Below are 12,374 nucleotides of genomic sequence, written 5' to 3'. Positions count from 1 at the left end.
CAAACTGCCACCGTGTTAATCCAAGCCCTTATCCTAGCCTGCAAGCAGCTTGGCTCAGTGGAAAGAGCCCTGGCTTGGGAGTCAGAGGTCATGGGTTCGAATCCCAGCCCTGCCGCTTGTCAGCTGTGTGACTGTGGGCAAATCGCTTCACTTCTCTGTGCCGCAGTGACCTCATCTGGAAAATGGGGATGAAGATTGTGAGTCTCGTGTGGGACAACCCGATTACCGTGTATCTACCCTAGCGCTTAGAACAGTGCCCTGCACGTAGTAAGCGCTTAACAAATACCAACATTATTATTATTATTATTGTTACTCTACCAGTCTCCTTGCTGACCTCCCTGCCTCCTGTCTCTCCCCACTCCAGTCCATACTTCACTCTGCTGACCGGATCATTTTTCTACCAAGACATTTAGGCCATGTTTTCCCACTGCACAAGAAACTCCATTGGTTATCCATCCACCTCCACATCACACAGAAACCCCTCACCACTGGCTTCAGAGCGCTCAATCCCCTCACCCCTTCCTATCTCACCTCGCTACTCTCCTGCTACAACCCAAACCGTACACTTCACTCCTCTAATGCCAACCTCCTCGCTGTGCCTCCATCTCGCCTATCTGGCTGCCGTCTCTTTGCCCACGTTCTTCCTCTGGCCCGGAACACCCTCCCCCGCCAACAGACGATCACTCTCCCCACCTTCGAAGCCTTACTGAAGGCCCATCTCCTCCAAAAGGCCTTCCTTAACTAAGCCCTCGTTTCCTCTCCTCCCATTCCCTTCTGCGTCGCCTTGATTTGCTCCCTTTATTCACCCCTCCCTCATCCCCACAGCACTTATGTACATATCCATCATTTATTTATTTATATGAATTATATTAACATCTGTCTCCCTTCTAGACTGTAAGCTGGCAGGGACTGTGTCTACCAACTCTGTTGCATCATCCTCTTCCAAGTGCTTATTCGGTGTTCTGCCCACAGTAAGCGCTCAATAGATATGACTGACTGACTAGGGGGATAATAATAATAATAATGATGATTATGGTGATGGCATTTGTTAAGCATTGTGTGCCAAGCACTGTTCTAAGTGCTGGGGTAAATAGGAGGTAATCAGGTTGTCCCATGTGGGGCTCACAGTCTTAATCCCCATTTTACAGATGAGGGAACTGAGGCCCAGAGAAGTGAACTGACTTGCCCAAAGTCGCACAGCTTATGAGTGGCAGAGCCAGGATTGGAACCCACTACCTCTGGCTCTCAAGCACAGGCTCTTTCCACTAAGCCACGCTGCTCTGCAGGGTGGGAACTCCCTCAGCCCCTCCCAGGGAGAACAGCCACTGATGCTCCTCACCCTGGACGCCTTCTCGACCAAATGACGTTACACGTATCCCTTCCTACAGCCTCTCCCCCAGAGCCATCTGAACTCTGAAACCACAGCAGCCGCAGAATTCTTCAGCAGAAGCTGGGGTGGAGGGAGGCTCAGTGCCAAGGCGAAAAAGAAAATACATAAAAAAATCAGATTTAAAAGCATCCGGTACCTCTCGGAATCAGACAGGCAGACAGGCCAGCTGGAAGGAAGAGTCTGGAAAAAATCCAGGTGAACGGTCAGTCTGGGGGACAGGAACAAGGGAATGGAAATAGGCCTGAAGGAAAGCAGGGTGAATTTTAAAAAAATGGGTAAATAAGCTGACCTGGGGGACAGGAGGGGACATCACAGAGAAATTTGTTCGTTGGAAGCAAAAGATGCCAGGCTGTGGTGAAATGGTAAAATGGACCAGAGGCCTCTAAGTGCCTGAATTTCTCTCTCAGATCAGAAGGATCAAAACCACTCCTCTCTGCACTGTCGTCTTCCATGAGACCTCCCTACTCCTGCCTCTGAACTCAGGGCGGATGGGGAAAGAAACATCTTCTCTCCCTTCCCCTCCATTAAACCTGCACTAGAGTGACAACACACATTTTCCATGCATCTGTGGAGGAGAGGGTTAGCATCATTACTTATGAACGATTATTAACTCCAGGGCTCTGTACAGCAAATGCACTTAAAATACAGTGCCCTCTGAGAATTAGAAAATGTTGGCAAGCCATGTTACCCGGCTTTCAAAGCCGTGACCCCACCCGCGAGCAAACAGCATTATAAAGACATTTTTCTTGCCCGCAGAATCCTCAGAGGGTATTTGTCAAAATTAAGCCTCGTGCACGCGTGACGGCGATTTGCTTCAGGATGCTTCTTCTAGGATCTATTTGAAAACAGATGGTTTCACCCTGTCCGCTTGCCGCTCTGGTTTTTTGAAGGGTGGCCACTGCGCTACTGAATCGCTGGCCCGTGGGGAACCTTGTAGTCTGGAGAGAGTTTTGGGGGGGACCCGGGGAAAGGATAGGTGAGGAGTGGTGACAGCAGCAACTGCGGCCGGGGGAAGAGGACGTATGGGGTAGAGAGAAGATATTTTCACTGCAGAGTCGGCACGGTGCTTTTCGGGTGCTGAGTGTTACGTTGTGCCTGCCTTAGGACCAGGTATCACGTCAGTAAGCTGGCTAATATATTACTGCTGTTGCTGTTTTTCTAATTTTCATGACTGTACAGAAAAGGTCTATTGTAGACCTAATTTTCATTCAATAATGCGCAATTTGCCACCTTTAACCGACCATCACCCAAGATACTCTTCTCACTGCGTTAACGGCACTGCACTTTCTTGATACGGTTGCGATATGGTAAATCAAATTCAAAACCCATCCCGCAGATGCTTTCTTTAGTAAATCCAAATAAGGAATGTCCTAATTAAGTCATCTGACTGAAATATATCAAATTCAAGTATATATTCTTCTGCTGGCCAAAGTCCATCCCGGCTATTCCTGTGGGTCAGCATTTTATACTTGCAATATGCTTCACGATTCCAAATAGAATCAGAGATCAGTGGACAAAGAAATCGCACTTCAGGAGAACTGGGTGTATTAAGAAAATCCAGCACTCGATTATCAGCGGTTCTTGGCAAATGTGACTTTGGGGACATATTAGTGGTGAATGGTTCTTTGTGGAAAGTGCAGTGTACTATTCGGAATGGCCGGCCAGAAGAGCGAGTCCTGACCTCCCTGTTATCTAACTGTAACTTGAGTGAAAGGTGTGAGTTTGCCAAAGACATGCACCTAGCCCTGATTTCATCACCTCAAGAATCCGGTTAGATTACCGTCCTAGTAACATCTAGAGGGGGAGGAAGAATATAGAAAGATTAAAAAAACCCACACGCAAAAGAAAAATGATCTTCTTTTTCTGTGCCCTATTCCTCCGAAAGCAACAAACTTCCGTTTCACTTAAACCGCCATTTCCATCTGGGACAAATGAGTAATAATTCAGCATTTTAGAAGATTTGGGGAAGCTATTTACACGAAAGACAACTCCCCAGTCAACCACCAACCTTAATTATCAAAATACTCAAACACTCAATTTTAGGAAATCATGGTGACTTAGTTTACAAGTTAATTCACATGGCCGTTATTCTACTCAGCAGCTTAAGTGTAGAGTTTAAATGCAAAAGACAAGGCAATGTTATATGAACCCTGCAAATTGTGTAAACACTTCAGTAGCGTCATTAACTTGATTTTGTCTTCGTCTGGACTATTTTCTTGTTTTCCTTCTTCAACGTATACCTCCACATTCATTTCTAGGGTTAGATGCTTGCAATAAAGTAAACTGTATGAGTGCAACAGCACAGAGTTAATACGGCAGTTTAGAATTTCCTTCCAGAATTTCACTTCTTTGAATTAGTATTTATTTAGAATCTATAGACCATGACTCCCCTTAGAATATGAGTCCCATGTGGGACAGGGACTAGGTCTGACCTAAAAATAGTCCCTAGAGCTTAGGGATGGAGCTTTGTGCTTGGCACAAAGAACTTAACAGATAATACTATCATTATTATTTTTGTTGTTGTTATTATTATTCTGACTTAGATTGTGAGTCCCATGTGAAATATGGATTGTGTCCGACCTTACCATCTTGTATCTAACCCAGAGCTTAGTACAGCTCTTGGCACATAGAAAGCACTTAAATACCACCATTATTTGTATTACTTCTACTTAAATTGTGTAACCAACCTGTTTAATGGACATCTACCCCAGCATTTAGAACGGGGCCTGACACGTAGTGAGTGCTTAACAAATTCCATAGTAGCGATAATAATAATTATGATTTGCAAATGAATCCGGGCAAAGGGGCATCTTATAGAAATGTAATTTCAAAGCTGCGTGGGGGATTGGGTGACACTTCAATTGACGCTTTCTGCCAAAACCAACTGTCAAATTATCCCATTTTTCAGAGATCTGTGAGTGAATGAACCTACGTCATCAGAGAAGTACACTTTTCTAAGCTTAAGGAAAGTTGACTCTAGCTAGGAAGAGCTAAAAGAAAATGATTAAGGCAAAGGGACTAAAGAATGAATTTGGAAAAGGTATTTTTTTAATAACTTAATCTGTGATAGCGGGATGTCAAGCAACAATTACAAAATGTATTCAGGAGGAAATGCATGGCTTTGAAACAGACAAAGAAATATGGGCTTTATGTTTTAATAAAAACTGTTGTGCCAAGCACTGCACTAAACACTGGGGTAGACAGAAGATAATCTGGCTTGATATAAACAGTCCCTGTCCTGTATGCGGTTCACAGTCTAAGGGGGGAGGGAGAACAGCATGGCTCAGTGGAAAGAGCCTGGGCTTCGGAGTCAGAGGTCAGAGGTCATGGGTCCAGGCTCTGCCACTTGTCAGCTGTGTGACTGTGGGCAAGTCACTTCACTTCTCTGGGCCTCAGTTACCTCATCTGTAAAATGGGGATTAACTGTGAGCCTCACGTGGGGCAACCTGATTACCCTGTATCTACCCCAGTGCTTAGAACAGTGCTCTGCACATAGTAAGCGCTTAACAAATACCAACATTATTAGAACAGGTATTGAATCCCCATTTTACAGATGAGGAAACAGAAACAGAGGAGTTGAATGGCTTGCTCCAAGCCACACAGCAAGCAAGTGGCAGAGCTGGGGTTAGAACGTAGGATCACTAGACCGTAAGCTCATTGTGGGCAGTGAATGTGTCTGTTTATTGTTGTACTGTACTCTCCCAAGTGCTTAATACAGTGCTCTGCACACAGAAAGCGCTCAATAAATACCATGGATGAATGAATGAATGATCCCCTGACCGTGTCTTTTCACTAAGCCAGCGCTCAGAACGGTGCTAAGCACATAGTAAGAGCTTAACAAATACCATAATTATTATTTAATGTCCATTTAAGAGTCTTTCTTCTTTGCCCCTTGTAAAATATTGAATGAACTTTTTTAAAAAGGTGCTTTCACTTTCAGTTATCGCTAGTGAAGATATAAAAATATAAATATGCCAATGCCTAAGGACTTCTGTGAAGTAGGAATGAAAGTTAGATGGTATTTTACTTCTCCGTCTGAAACATAATGTCAGGCCCCCCAGGTGCCAAACAGTGTCAACCATCACAAGAAGTTTATGAATTGCACATGTTCCTTGAGCATTAAAGCAGCTGGAGCTGGATTTAGCACCAGTTTCTTAGATATCTAACTTTTACACTTTATCAAATCTCAACATTTAAGTGAAATGCAGTTTCGAAATATTTTTCCGAGTTGGAGAAAAGTCCTGTTAAATGTCAGTTTGGATAGTTGAAAAAGAAAATTTGGGGCTTGGCTAAAACACTCTGACCGGTTAGGGTTAGCTAACAAGCCGAAGCATAATCTTGGCAAGAATTATTTGGATAATTTCAGTAATAAAGACCTGGTCTCTAGGCAGAAACTTCCATCACTTGCGTGTTCACTCTCTAATCATATCAGTAGTGTTTCTAATTTGTTTCCAATATATTATAAACCCCCTGAGAATGTCAAAACCCAAACCTGAACTATATCCATCGTAGCTGGGCAGTGTTCCTGTCTTAATTTTTCCTGTTTCTATCACCCTGTGAGCCACCACCTTTAATTTACATAAAAAAGAGAACTTCGGCACATCAGCTAAATTCCTGGAACAATCACTTCCTTTTTTTCCTCTTGTAAGAGGCACTATGAATTCTTAAAGGTGGAATTTTCATGGCTTCTCCCTAACTTTAGCTGAGCCTTCACAGTGCAAATGCCTATTTTTGACTTTTTTTTTTTTCTTGGAAACACTGCTTTTCCAAATCTGGTCGAGGCATAACTGGGGGACAAGTGGATTATTTCTAGCCACGCAGAGCACTGTTGTATACAGGTTATTCAGTTATACATTTGATAGCTTCCTCATTATTCTATTTGTAAATATTTTTATATCTGTCTATCCCATTAGTTTATAAGATCCTTATGGGCAGAGAACATGTCTATTCTGTATGTTTCAACCCAAATGTTTAATATAATAGTAATAATAATAATGTTGGTATTTGGTAAGCGCTTACTATGTGCAGAGCACTGTTCTAAGCGCTGGGGTAGATACAGCTAATCAAGTTGTCCCATGTGAGGCTCACAGTCTTAATCCCTATTTTACAGATGAGGTAACTGAGGCCCAGAGGGTAAGAGGGTAACTGAGGCCCAATATAGTATAGTGCTCCAGTGGGCACTCAGTAAATATCGTTACTATCACAACTACTGCTGCGTGAGACTACTGTAGTAGGCCCTTAATAATTCTTATGGTATTTGTTAAGTGTCTACTATGTGCCAGGCACTGTACTAAGCATGGGATCGATAAAAGCATATTGGGTTGGACACAGTCCCTGTCCAACATGGGGCTCACAGTCTCAATCCCCATATTACAGATGAGGTAACCGAGGCCCAGAGAAGTGAAATGACTTGTCCAAGGTCACAAAGCAGACTAGTGGCGGAGCTGGGATTAAAACCCACAACCTTCTGACTCCCAGACCCATACTCTATTCACTACACCATGTGACTTTTCTTTGGGGAATAGATCCTGCCTTTATCCTTCCAATTGTATGACTTTCCCGCTCTCTCTCTCTTTATCTCCTTCTTTCCCTCATATTCTCTTTCATGCTTTCTCTCTTTTTCTCTCTTCCCCTCATTCTCTTTTTTTCTCACTTTTTTAATTTTGCTTTCTCCACCTCATCTTCTCTCTCTCTTTCTTTTTCTCTCTCTCATTCCACACATTCAGTCCCACAAATCTTCTGCTTCCTTTTCTTCCCTTACATTAAGGCTTCCCTGCTTTGTCCCAGATCCCATAGAGATTTCCATCGTAGCCTTCCAACCCCTTCCAAGTTCACTGTTCCCACTCTACCTTGGCTTTAAAGTGTTTGTCCTCGCTCTCAAGGACCTCCATCATCCGGTCAGAATCTCTGTTCCTGTTTCCTTCTGCTCGCATTTCAGGGTCCTTTCTTTCTGAACTTCAGCCAAAGACGACATTCTTGTTTTCCTTTGTTCTCCTCTCCATCTGTAGGACTCCCCTCCAGCTCCGCTGTTCCTGGAACAAACTCTCAGTCCAGTGAACGAGTGACTTCCTCCAAACCTCTTTTCAAGAGTTAGAGAGAGGCCGGCAGGAGAGGATGGACTCACAGATAAGGTGGTTGACGAGCAGAGAGGAAGATTCGCCGGTAGGTAGCAATCACCACTTGGATGAACCGCCAAGGAGGCAGGCGGGCAAGCATCAGACGCGGTGGTATCTTGGCCTAGTGGAAAGAACATGGGACTAAGAGTCAGAAGACCCGGGTTCTAATCCTGATTCTATCCCCTCTAGACTTTAAACTCTCTATGGGCAGGGAATGTGTCTCTTTACTGCTATATTTGTAATCTCCTAAGCTCTTATTCATTCATTCATTCATTCAATAGTATTTATTGAGCACTTACTATGTGCAGAGCACTGTACTAAGAGCTTGGAGTCCACAAATCGGCAACAGAGACAGTCCCTGCCCATTGACGGACTTACAGTCTAATCGGGGGAGATGGACAGACAAAAACAATAGCAATAAATAGAATCAAGGGGATGAACATCTCATTACAAAATAAACAGGGCAGTACTCTTAGTACAGTGCCCCGCACGCAGCGTGGCTCAGTGGAAAGAGCCTGGGCTTCGGAGTCAGAGGTCATGGGTTCTACTCCTGGCTCTGCCACTTGTCAGCTGTGTGACTGTGGGCAAGTCACTTAACTTCTCGGTGCCTCAGTTACCTCATCTGTAAAATGGGGATTAACTGTGAGCCTCATGTGGGACAACCTGATCACCCCGTATCTCCCCCAGCGCTTAGAACAGTGCTCTGCACAGAGTAAGCGCTTAACAAATACCAACATCATTATTATTATCATTATTATTAAAATACTACTGAATGACTGACTGACCACATGTTCGTTATGTGACCTTGGGTAAATAATCAGTGGTATTTATTGAGTACTTATCTGTGTACAGGGCCCTGTGCTTAATTCCCTAGCCCCAGTGGGCTTACAGCTATGGGGAAAGGCAGACATTAACATAGAAGCAGCACGGCTTAGTGGATAGAGCCTGGGAGCCAGAAGGTCCTGGATTCTAATCATAAAATCATAATCATCATAAACACTTTATTTTGTTAATGAGATGTACATCAACTTGATTCTATTCATTTGCTATTGTCTTAATGAGATATTCATCCCCTTGATTCTATTTATTGCTATTGTTCTTGTCTGTCCGTCTCCCCCGATTAGACTGTAAACCTGTCATAGGGCAGGGACTGTCTCTACCTGTTATCGATTTGTCCATTCCAAGCGCTTAGTACAGTGCTCTGCACAGAGTAAGTGCTCAATAAATACTTTTGAATGAAGGAACGAATAATCCCAGCTCCACCACTCGTCTGCTGTGTGACCTTGGCCAACTCACTTAGCTTCTCTGTGGCTCTGTTCCCTCATCTGTAAAATGGAGTTTAAAATAATAATGAGGGTGTTCTGGTGAGGCCCCATGTGGGACATGGGCCATGTCCAACCTGATTAGCTTGTATCTACCCCAGTACTTAGAACAGTGTCTGGCACGTATTAAGTGCTTAACAGATACCATGGGAAAAAAAGAATACATTATGGATACGTACATAATTGCTGCGGGGTTGAGGGTGAGGTGAATACCAAGTGGGCAAAGGGAACAGATCCAAGCGCATAGATGATGCAGAAGGGAGAGCGAGTTGGAAAAAAGAATAATAATAATAATAATGTTGGTATTTGTTAAGCGCTTACTATGTGCAGAGCACTGTTCTAAGCGCTGGGGGAGATCCAGGGTAATCAGGTTGTCCCACGTGAGGCTCACAGTTAATCCCCATTTTACAGATGAGGTACCTGAGGCACAGAGAAGTTAAGTGACTTGCCCTGGGAAAGGCCCTTTAGAGGAGGCCAAGTAATAATAATTATTATTATTACTGTGGCATTTGTTAAATGCTTACTATGTGCCAGGCACTGTAATAATAATGATAATGATGGTATTTATTAAGCACTTACTATGTGCCAAGCACTGTTCTAAACAGTAGGGGGGACACAAGCAAATCGGATTGGACACAGTCTCTATCTCGCATGGGGCTCACAGTCTTGATCCCCATTTTTACAGTCACTGAGTCCCAGAGAAGTAAAGTGACTTGCTCAAGGTCACATAGCAGACAAATGGCAGAGCTGGGATTAGAACCCATGACCTTCTGACTCCCAGGGCCGTGCCCTATCCACTCTGCCATCTGCTTCCTAGGTCACTTTAACCTCTCGGTGTCCCAAGCACTCAGTACAGTGCTTTGAACACAGCAAGCACTCAATAAATACGATTAATAATAAGAAGTACCACAAGCACCCTTCTTCCCCCTCGAGGGCAGAATATTGTATTGCACTGTTCTTTCCCTAGCGCTTAGTACAGTGTTCACCACAGAGTTAAGTGCCCCATAAATACAATTGAATGAATGAATGAATATGGTGTTGTCTTTATTGGTGTAATGTCCTTTGCCCAGTGCTCCGTCCAGTGCTCTGCCCTCAGTGAGCGCTCAATGAATATGATTGACTGACTCTAGCCTGTGAGGTCGTTATGGGCAGGGTCTGTCTTTACTGGTGCATTGTCCTTTCCCCAGCGCTCAGTCCAGTGCTCTGTACCCAGTGGACGTTCGACCAATACGAGTGAATGACTGGATGGATGGGCCTGTCTATCTTTATTGGTGTATTGTCCTTTCCCCAGCACTCAGTCCAGTGCTCTGCCCTCAGTGAGCGCTCAATAAATATGATTGACTGATTCTAGCCTGTGAGGTCGTTATGGGCAGGGTCTGTCTTTATTGGTGCATTGTCCTTTCCCCAGTGCTCCGTCCAATGCTCTGCACCCAGTGTGGGCTCGGCCAAAACAAGTGAATGACTGGATGGATGGGCTTGTCTGTCTTCATTGGTGTATTGTCCTTTCCCCAGCGCTCCGTCCAGTGTTCAGCACCCAGTGGGCGCTCGACCAACAGGTGTGAACGACTGAATGGATGGGCCTGTGAGGTCGTTATGGGCAGGGCCTGTCTGTCTTTATGGGTGCATTGTCCTTTCCACAGTGCTCAGTCCAGTGCTCTGCACCCAGTGGGCGCTCGAACAATAGATGTGAACGACTGAATGGATGGGCCTGTGAGGTCATGGGCAGGATCTGTCCGTCTTTATTGGTGCATTGTCCTTTCCGCAGCGCTCTGTCCAATGCTCTCCACCCAGTGAGCGCTCAACTAATATTTGTGAACGACTAGATGGATGGGCCGGGTTGGTCCCGTCCAACGCTGTTAGAGAAGCGGCGTGGCTCAGTGGAGAGAACCCGGGCTTGGGAGTCAGAGGTCATGGCTTCCAATCCCGCCTCTGCCCCTTGTCAGCTGTGTGACTGTGGGCAAGTCACTTCACTTCTCGGGCTTCAGTTCCCTCATCTGTAAAATGGGGATTAACTGGGAGCCTCACGTGGGACACCCTGATGACCCTGTATCTCCCCCAGCGCTTGGAACAGTGCTCTGCACATAGTAAGCGCTTAACAACTCCCCACATCATCATCATCCCGTGGGCCTCGAGGCCTGTCATGGCGGCCTCGGGTCCCGCCCTTCTTCCTCCCTCCCTCTCCCGCCCGCCGGCGATTACGTCACGCAGCCCCTCCGGGCCGCTCAGGGCGCATGCGCGTCCCCTCCGGCCCCGCCCTTCTCCCTCCCTCCCTCCCCCGCCCGCCGCCCATTACGTCACGCAGCCCCTCCGGGCCGCTCAGGGCGCATGCGCGTCCGCCCGGCCCCGCCCTTCTTTCTTCCTCCCTCCCTCCCCCGCCCGCCGGCGATTACGTCACGCAGCCCGGCCGGGCCGCTGGAGGCGCATGCGCGGAGGCCGCCACCTTCCCCCTCCCCCTCCCTGCAGGCCCCGCCCCGGGGAGGAGCAGCTGCTGCTGCTGCCGCTGCCGGTCCTGGCGCGCACAGAAGCGCTCGCCCCTGAGCCCTCGCCTCCCCGGCCGCCCTCCTCTTCCTCCCTTTTTCCCTGCATCCATCCTTCCTTCCTTCCTCCCGCCCTCCAGAGCCCGCAGCCGGGGGCCCCCGGGGTGGGGGGGGGGCGGGGTGCATCCCGGAGGGCATCCCGGAGGCGCCACCGCCATGAGGCTGAGCCGGAGATGCAGGTCCCCCTCGTCCATCCCCGGGGCGGCCGGGGATGGGGGCGGGGGGCTGAGCCCCCCGGGGAAGAACCCTTTCGTGCACGACCTGCGCTTCACCCTGCTGCAGAAAGCCCAGGTAGGCAACCCCCCCATCCTCCAAAAAAACCCCCTCAAAAACCTGGAAAATCAGCTCTCCTGGGCTCCCTCCACCTAAGCCCCCCTCGATGCATCCTTGGCAAGCACCCCGGAGCAGAAGGAGCTTGGAGGGAGGGGGTCCCCAGCACCCTGCCCTTTTTTGGGGGGGGCCTACTAGCCTGGGTGTGTCCACCTCCTTGCAAAGGTACAGAGAAAAATGAAAGTACAGTGATGCATGCATCTCCTTTTTTTGTTGTTCCTTCATCCATTCAGTAGTATTTATTGAGCTCTTACTCTGTGCAGAGCACTGGACTAAGCGCTCGGAATGCCCAATTCGGCAGCAGATAGAGACCATCCCTGCCCACTGACAGGTTCTGTTCATTCAGTAGTATTTTTTGAGCGCTTACTATGTGCAGAGCACTGGACTAAGCGCTTGGAATGGACAATTCGGCAGCAGGTAGAGACCAGCCCTGCCCATTGACAGGCTCTGTACATTTATTGAGCGCTTACTGTGTGCAGAGCACTGGACTAAGCGCTTGGAATATATGCAATTCAGTATTAGATAGAGACCATCCTTACCCAGTGACAGGCCCTGTTCATTCAATAGTATTTATTGAGTGCTTACTATGTACAGAGCACTGGACTAAGGGCTTGGAATGTACAATTTGGCAACAGATAGAGACCGTCCCTGCCCAATGACAGGCTCTGTTCATTCAGTA

The 12,374-nt window shown here is 46.8% G+C and overlaps 1 protein-coding gene across 1 annotated transcript in view; it reads left to right on the top strand.

Annotated features, from left to right (window-relative positions):
• The first annotated feature begins 11,324 nt into the window (after window positions 1-11,324).
• The window catches only part of LPCAT1 (lysophosphatidylcholine acyltransferase 1), an 80,271-nt gene continuing 79,221 nt past the window's right edge, over window positions 11,325-12,374 (top strand). Inside the window, exon 1 of the mRNA XM_007669904.3 lies at window positions 11,325-11,656. Within this exon, the coding sequence (XP_007668094.2) occupies window positions 11,522-11,656 (135 nt within the window). The 5' untranslated portion in view covers window positions 11,325-11,521. The remainder of the gene's footprint in view (window positions 11,657-12,374) is intronic.

Source organism: Ornithorhynchus anatinus, chromosome X3, assembly GCF_004115215.2.
Source record: "Ornithorhynchus anatinus isolate Pmale09 chromosome X3, mOrnAna1.pri.v4, whole genome shotgun sequence".
In the NCBI taxonomy this organism is placed as follows: domain Eukaryota; kingdom Metazoa; phylum Chordata; class Mammalia; order Monotremata; family Ornithorhynchidae; genus Ornithorhynchus; species Ornithorhynchus anatinus.
The sequence above is the reverse complement of the archived record's forward strand: the minus strand, read 5'-3'. Positions and strand labels throughout refer to the sequence as shown.